At 42.7% G+C, this 8,844-nt stretch overlaps 1 protein-coding gene across 1 annotated transcript; it reads left to right on the forward strand.

Annotated features, from left to right (window-relative positions):
• Window positions 1–243: 243 nt before the first annotated feature.
• Window positions 244–7,083, forward strand: tmem200cb (transmembrane protein 200C, genome duplicate b). The gene is made up of 2 exons (XM_089008271.1): window positions 244–433; window positions 3,602–7,083. The coding sequence occupies exon 2, from the start codon at window positions 3,635–3,637 to the stop codon at window positions 5,000–5,002; it is 1,368 nt and encodes a 455-aa protein (XP_088864397.1). The 5' UTR covers window positions 244–433; window positions 3,602–3,634; the 3' UTR covers window positions 5,003–7,083.
• The last annotated feature ends 1,761 nt before the right edge of the window (window positions 7,084–8,844 follow it).

An 8,844-nucleotide genomic window follows, 5' to 3' on the forward strand; every position in this document is an offset into this window, starting at 1 on the left:
TGTATCACTGTAATTATTATTACACTATTTTCAGGGACTGCCCTTTTTAAAGTATGATAGATGAATCCAATTCTCAATACTGAAGTCTCGCAAGAAAGCAAACGATTTGGGACAACACTCGAACCTTAAACACAACGAGGCTCTGCACGAGCTGAGATAAAAATGTGTGACAATGGATTCTTGTCATCATCTGTAAAAGTCAAAGATGACAAATGAGAGCAGTTCTTCTCCTCTCCTGCTCAGCCCGCCCCTGCTTCGTCTGACTTGCTTTGCTTTTGCTTCCTTTTTGCCTTTGAGCTCGAGGCGCATCCATTGTGGCGAGCACGGAGCTCTATCTTACCCCCCCCCTCTCTCTCCCTTGCAGCTCCACCACCAAAGTGGCATACATCGACGATGATACCCCTTTTTGAGGATGCCCCCAATTTCTAAGCAGGTAAGACCGTTTTATATCTCTTTCTAAAATCTGTTTTGTGTGTGTGTGTTTAATTCCGATTGGATTGGATTGCCCGTGTCGCATTTATGAAAGAGGACATTAAACGCATCACGGTTCTTAACGATAATATCGAACTTTTTATTTTTAACGATTCTTACAACATACATTTTGTGTTTCACTGATGCGTACGATTATTGTTTTTTTATTTGTATTTATTATTTTATTTATTGATTCGCTACGTCCTTTGCGCCCCAAATTCGGTCGTGCTTTTGAGGAGCCTCTTTTCTGGACATTTTCAGCGCGACCCACACGTGCGTTGACAGATATACAAGACGGCAAATTCGGAGGGGAAACAGATGTGCTGTAATGTCAACAGAACATCGAAACGTCGCGTTAAATTAAAGACCCCCCCCCCCCTCACACATCCCATTTCGACCCTCCACCTCTTTCTCCTCCACCTTCCTCGTCTTTCAACGTTATAGACTCGACCCGAACCAAGCAGCGTTGCAGACACGCAAAACGATCCACACCCACCCCAGAAGCCCCCTTCATTTAACCCCTCTACCCCTCCAAGATTTATATTTAGGTAATAAAGATCGTCGTTTGCCCAATTGCAGATTAATTATAAAGGTGTAATCACCATATTAAGGTTGATATTAAGTCTTCACGCCCCTACATGTGTGCAGCAGGCATTTCATTAGGTTTGCCCATACAAGTTAACGAGGTCAAATGTGAATAATTTGCCTTCATCAATTAGATTTTGATTGGCAGATGTCATGGAGGTGATGCTTTAAAGGACAACCGACGCCGCTGGACAAGTTGTGTCCATAATTTGTAAAATCACTTCAAATGACTTCTACTGAGCGTATTTTACAAAGATTCCACGGCATATGTAGCTATATTTTACGGTTTAAGACTCGCGCTGAATATTCAGGAAGTCTTGTTTTCGAGTTGGTGACGATTCGGTGACGTGATGTCACGTCTGGAACGCCCCCTGACCGAGAAAGTGACACGCAATGCATTTTGGGTACTTTGTTTGGTCTGAAAACTTTGTGTTGATCCGTGTTGAAAAAAAAAAACTACATAAATAACGCGATGGTGAATCATTGTGTGTTGCATCAAGACTACTATTTGATACGAGTTGACAAAAATTCCCAGCAGACAAATCAGCCCATATCCAACGGAGCTTGTGCGCCATCTTGTGCATTCTCTGAGACGCTACATTGGAGTCCTGATGGCTCGAAATGACACGGAAGGACTTCTTTAATCGATTGCAAACATTTATGCTTTCCACTTCAGAACTATTTGAATCATATTCATAACTTGCTGAGTAACAAGAAAGCATCTTCACCGAATCTGAAGCCATTGTTTTGATTCTCGAGCAAGGCAAGACGTCCTGGCGTGACATCACGAATGTCTTCTTGTGCCGGTCCCATGCCTGGATAAATACAGAGGGTTGTGTCAGGAAGGGCATCCGACGTAAAAGCTTGGCCAAAACAAACATGCGGATCAAACCTCTAAAGATGGAGGACACTGATTCGCTGTGGCGACGCCTTGAAGGGAAAAGCCGAAAGGAAAAGAAGATTATTATTATTATTATTATTATTATTATTATTATTATTATTATTATTATTATTATTATTATTATTATTATTATTACCAACAGGTAGCAAAACCATGTATGTGTGTGTCATTTCAAGGCGAGCTGATGCTGAGATTGATTCGCTCAGAGAGCAGGAAGGCGAATGGGTGGGAGGGCGTAAAGGGCGTAGGTGGGCTCATCACTCCCGCTGACCTCCTGTCTGGACACATCACGGCTGCCAAGGCCCGACCGACTTGGATATTTCGATCAACATCCAGATAGAAGTGTAGCAGGAACCAGACAGCCGAGTACTGCTTGTTCCCGAAATTCACCGGATAAATCCGGTGGTATCAGATTGGCTTTTTTTTTTTTGATGACTGATACAGATGAGGTGGTGCGTTTACCGCCGGGAGGTTCAACCCGACTGGAATGACTCGCCCACTAAAGCTAAAAATAAACGCTGGCGGTTCTATTTTTTGCAAGATACACGCTTTTCAAGTGCTCCCCGAGGCCGTACTTGTTGACTTTGTGTCAATGGTTGTCGGAAATATCCTACGTATTTTCTGTACTTCTGCCAATAGTGTTGATCAAATACAGACATTCCTGATTTTAGACTAGAATGACAAATATGAAATATGATGGCGAGTGGGAGCACTGTTTTTAATCCTCTTCTTATGCAATACAGTGATACCTCGGTTTTACGAACCCCTTGGCTTACGAACTTTTCGGTTTACGAACGTTAAATTTATGAAAATTTTACCTTGGCATACAAACTTTTTTTCGAAATACACACGGTGCGCAACAATGAGTGATGTGTCGTTCGCGAACGAGCCCGTTCTCCTAACTACAAAATGGCAGCCGACTTTTATATTATATATATGTATATATATAAAATACAGTAAAGTCTCGTTATATCGATATTCAAGGGAGTCCGAAAAAATATCGATATAACCGGGACTATCGATATATCCGACCCTGTTTGCATGTAATTTTCTCCGTGCGTGCATAGAAATAGTATCGATATAACCGGGACTATCGATATATCCGATATCGATATAACGAGACTTTACTGTATATATATATATATATATATATATATATATATATATATATATATATATATATATATATATATATATATGGATATATATGGATGGATAGATAGATAGATAGATAGATAGATAGATAGATAGATAGATAGATAGATAGATAGATAGATAGATAGATATAGGGTTAGGGTCAAAAGGGGGTCAAAAAAAATTAACAAAATATTACAGTAAAGTCTCGTTATATCGATATTCAAGGGAGTCCAAAAAAATATCGATATAACCGGGACTATCGATATATCCGATATCGATATAACGAGACTTTACTGTATATGAAAAAAAATAAAAAAAATCTAGTATTATAAACAATTGTTCCCTCTGAACATCTGGTGGCGCAACCTCATTTGCTAATCCATCCGTCCATCCGCTGTGATAAATCAGGATTACGCATCTAATCTGTCATTTACAGCAAGCAAGCAAGCGCCTGCCATCTGTTGGACGCGGACCCTCACGTTCTGCCTTTTATGCCAACTTCTCCAGGTCGAGTGACAAGCCCGTTCCAAGAGCGGCGCCATGATCGCCACGGGCGGCCTGCTGCGTATGAACCGGCGCCAGGATTCCCTGCGCTCCAAAAACCGCGCCGAGAACAAGAAGAAGCGGAAATCAAAGAAGAAGAAGAAGAACGACGTGGTGGTGGTGAAGGGAAAACTGAACCTTTGCTCACCGGCCGGGCTGGTTGCAGCCATCGGGCTGGTTGTCCTCATGGTGGGCGTTTCCATGGCTGTTCTGGGGTACTGGCCCAGCCAGAACCAGGAGCAATATCAAGAGCGCCGCCGGACGGGAGTGCACCACGGCAGGATGAGTTACTCCCAAAGTCCCAACGCATCCTCCAACGTGGGCCGAGATTCTCTCAACCCGCTGAACCAGAGCCACTCCAATATCAGCGACCTGGCTCCGTCCCCAGCCCACTGCGGTTTTCTGTGCAACTTCCTCGACAACTACCTGTACTCGGACAACCTCAAAGTCTTCGGACCCCTGGTGATGGGCATCGGGATTTTCCTCTTCATTTGCGCCAATGCCGTCCTTCACGAGAACCGCGACAAGAAAACTAAAATCATCAACCTGAGGGACATTTACTCCACGGTGATAGACCTGCACGGCGTTCGCTCCAAGGAGTACTCGCCTCTCAACGGTTTGGTAAACTACACCCAGTCCAAGAGCGCGGGGGGTCCATCGGGGAGTCACCAGTCGGGCCGTAGTTCCTGGCCCTCCTCTGTCGCATTGGGCAGTGACGAGGTGTTCAGGCGTCCGTCGCGGAGTTGGTCCAAGGACGTACAGACCTTCACTGACACCGTGTACAGCATCTACAAGGACTACAGCAACGGCAGTGAAGAGGCCCCTCAGCTCCGCCAGTGGGACCCCACCTCCATCGTCACCTCCTCGGTCAATGCCTTCACCCTGCCGGTCATCAAGCTCAATAACTGCGAGGCGGAGGACGACGACGTGATCGGGTCGAAGGATCATCTCGAGGAAGCGCAGGGTGACGAAGAAAAGACCAATCCTGGAGCTGAGGACGTACCTGCCCCTGAACCGCCCCAGTTGTTCCCACCGTCCCCGGTGGTCAGGGCGATGGGCTCACGCCTGTCTCTCAACTCGCTCACGGACCCTCCCAGGTCAGCACGTCGTTGCAGCCTGTCGGTGAACGTGTGCCACCAGACTGAGCGGGTCAGGCGCTTCAGTTGTCCTCGCCTGGAGCGCTCCAACAGTAAGGGCTACTTCAAACTAAGCGATCTCGGGGGAGAGTCTTTCGAAGCACCCGACACTTCTTTAGAAAGGGACGGCGAGCAGGAACTAGCAGTGACGGACACTGAGGCGGCCGTGGATCAGGATGCTCAGGAAGACAAGGGACGGGCGATACCTAGCACTTCTGCAGAATCTTAAAGGACAACCCACGCCATTTTTTTATTTCCTGACTGACATCAGAAAAACGTTTTATAGCATCTAAAATACCCAAAACACGCAGGCTGATAGTTTTAGTCAAATGCAAAACACCAATAAAAATGACTCCGTGTCCCATAACTGCAACAAAATGAGCTCGAAAACTGGGTAGATTCAGAAAGTCCCACCCCCTTGTTAATGACGTCTATTGGTCACACACTGCCTTGCTCCAGAATCAAAACAATGGCTTCTGAGAGTTCAGATTCGGAAAAAGATCCTTTCTTGTTACTCATCCAGTGATGAATATGATTCAAATAGTTCTGAAAAGAAAAGCATAAGTGTTTGCAATCGATTAAAGAAGTCCTTCTGTATCAATTCGAGCCGTCAGGACTCCATTGTAGCGTCCCAGAAAATGCACAAGATGGCGCACAAGTTCCATTTGAAATGGGCTGATTTGTGTGCTGGGAATTTGTGTCAACTAGTATCAAATAGTAGTCTTGGTGCAACACACAACGATTCACCATTGCGTTATGTATGTGTTTCGCCATCAACATGGATCAACACGAAGTTTTCAGACCAAACAAAGTACCCAAAATGCATTGTTCTCGGTCAGGGGCGTTCCCTCCGTGACGTCACGTTAGGCATCGTCATCAATTCGAAAACAAGACTTCCTGAGCCTGCTAATAGAGAGCTAATAGATAGCTAATATCTAGCTAATTAGAGAGCTAGCTAGCCAGCTAGATTGAGTAGATAGAAAGCTACAATAGCTAGCCAGATAGAAAGCCAGTTAGCCAGCTAATACAGAGCTAATAGATAGCTAATATCAAGCTAACTAGAGAGCTAGCTATCCAGTTAGATTGAATAGATAAAAAGCTACAGTAGCTAGCCAGATATAAAGCCAGATAGCCAGCTAATATCTAGCTAACTAGAGAGCTAGCTATCCAGTTAGATTGAATAGATAGAAAGCTACAGTAGCTAGCCAGATAGAAAGCCAGCTAGCCAGCTAATTGATAGCTAATAGGTAGCTAGATAAATAGCCATCTAGCCAGCCAGATAGCTAATAGATATACAACTGATTTCACACAAAAAGGAGTCTGGCTAGCAGGTTTTGGGTATTCATCCTTACAGATAACTGGTATTACAGTCAAACCTTGGTTTACGAACGTCTCTGTTCTTGACCAATTTGGTTCTCAACCAAAAATTTTGTTTTTTCATGCCTCGGTTTACAACCGTTAATCAGTTCTCGACCAAATTGAGCGCACCTGAATGCACCGTTCGACTCCCCTCCGCTTCCTTTCATGTCACTTTCTTGTGTCGCGTCTCGTTGTGACCGACGCGTTATCCTCGAGTAGCGTACCGCGTTCCATGACGTCATCGCCATGAAAGATTGAAAGGGCAAAAGCACCTCCCTTCTCTGCACACACCCCACCACAACTCAACCGTTCAGATGTGATTTTTTTTTCTATTTTTTTTTTCAATGTAGCAAGAGCAATACTAATAATTGTTGAATGGATTTTCAAAACAAAATGCAGGATACAGTGATACCTCGGTTTACGAAACCCTTGGCTTACGAACTTTTCGGTTTACGAACATGCAATTTATGAAAACTTTTACCTTGGCATACAAACTATTTTTCGGGATACACACGGAGCTGTCACGATGTGTCGTTCGCGAACGAGCCCGTTCTCCTAAAAGACAATGGCACCCAGCTTGTTTTGGTCCCCTATTCCCCGTCCCCAGTCTTCGGTTAACGCCACGTGATTGGTCAAGAACGCAGCATTGAGGGAAGGTAGTTTAAACATTAAAGAGACAGGCAGACCACAGAGAGAGAGAGTGACAAAATGGATACAAAACAGTGAAATTTGGACTCGTTTCAACTTTGACAGTTCATAGGCAGAGTGTAGACTGCAAGGTTAAAATTGCCATCAATCAGGCTCCCCAAATAACCCGCACTAGCCATCAGTTCAATTTGAAAAGAAAAGACAAGCAAGAGAACCAGCTATTAATGATGTTTCTAGTGTGTCTGCTTGCATCTGTTGCTGTTGCAATATCACAACTTCCAGGATCCATCACTAAGGTAAATAAAACAACTTTATTATACTGTACTGTTTATTTCTTTAATTATAATACCATAGCACATTTAATATACATAAAATTATATATATATATATATATATATATATATATATATATATATATATATATATATATATATATATATATATATACATTGTGTGGTTTTAAGGCTTAGAAAATTAGAAAGTAGAAAATTATGTTCTATGGGGACCTGGGAACGGATTATTTTCGTTTTAATGGTTTCCTATGGGAAATGAATTTTTGGGATACACACTTTTCGCCTTACACACTCTGTCTGTGAACCAATTTAGTTCGTAAGCCAAGGTATCACTGTATTGGATTCTACCGTTTATTCTGTCGCTTGTTACTGGAAGACGACTGACTGAAATACCTGTAGCATCAAACTCCACGTATCAAGATGAAACTCAGGTAGACGCTTGATTTAGGAGCTGGCGTGGACCTCCATGAGGGGCAGGGGGGGGGGGGCGTCTTATCCGCACACTTCACAACATGGTGGATGAACTTTTGAACTACAACAATCCACACCGTCCTTCCCCTTTTGGCCCCTCTTCCCCCTAACACTACTGTCCTTTTTTTTGCACAAGCGAATGCAAAAGTAGATTGTTTGAGCCAAATAGTTTCACTTATATCATGGAAAAGCATTAAAAGATCAAATAAGTTTGGGGGCGTGTTTAATTGTGTGGTTATTTAATCAGTTATGCAGTGCAAATACAAGCTAACCGTGGGACTAGCATTGTATTGTATGTATGTATGTATGTATGTATGTATGTATGTATGTATGTATGTATGTATGTATGTATGTATGTATAACTATTCACATGAGGTGTTTACAAACCCCCCAAAAAAGGAAAAAAATGCTTAATTTACTGTTTTACATTTTGTAAGCACTTCACGGAGTCCAAAAAAATGCCAAAAGAAGCAACCCGACGTGGCGAGTGTGTACTTGTTAGCCCCGTTAGCATGTTAGCAGAGTGTACACTCATTGTCCACCTAACGTCATTTAATTATATGCACACACACACGAGGATTTGCAGTTATAATAATAATAATAATAATAATAATAATACTAATACATTTCATTTTTTATCACCTTTCAAAACTCTCAAGGTCACTTTACAGTCGCAGGATCGGTTTTTCTGCGGGTGAGAAGCGGCAGGCACATTCGCCAGCGTTCACTCAACCCGGAAGTAACTCTAATAGATAGAAAGCTAGCCAGCTAGCTAATAGATAGCCAGCTATACAATTAGCTCACTAGCTAGACAGCCACATAGCTAATAAATAGCCAGCTACATAGCTAGCCAAATAGCCAATAAATAGCAAATAGATAGCCAACTAGACAGTTAGCTAACTGGCTAGATAGCCATCTAGCTAATAAATAGCCAGCTACATAGCTACATGTGCTAATAGATAGCCAGCTAGGTAGCTAGATAATAGATAGCAAATAGTTTGCCAGCCAGGTACTTTAGTCAGTTACAAGAATATTGATACTTTTTACAAATATAAAATCTCTCATTTTTTTTATAGACATTAAACTAATATTATTTTGAAATTGGTCATGGTAGTGGAATTTAGAGAGGGAAAAGTTTTTTTGGTTCGTACATGCTATTAATAATAATTGTTTAAAACGGAGTGGAAAACAGACAGGCGATATGCTTAAAGTCTCCGTTCTGTTGTACTGTACAGTATATCAAAACTCCTGGAATGACTGCCAATTACATGACTTGCTAACTGTTATATAATGTGTCATC

Source organism: Hippocampus bargibanti, linkage group LG11 (genome assembly GCF_051943395.1).
Source record: "Hippocampus bargibanti isolate YZ-2025 linkage group LG11, ASM5194339v1, whole genome shotgun sequence".
In the NCBI taxonomy this organism is placed as follows: Eukaryota; Metazoa; Chordata; class Actinopteri; order Syngnathiformes; family Syngnathidae; genus Hippocampus; species Hippocampus bargibanti.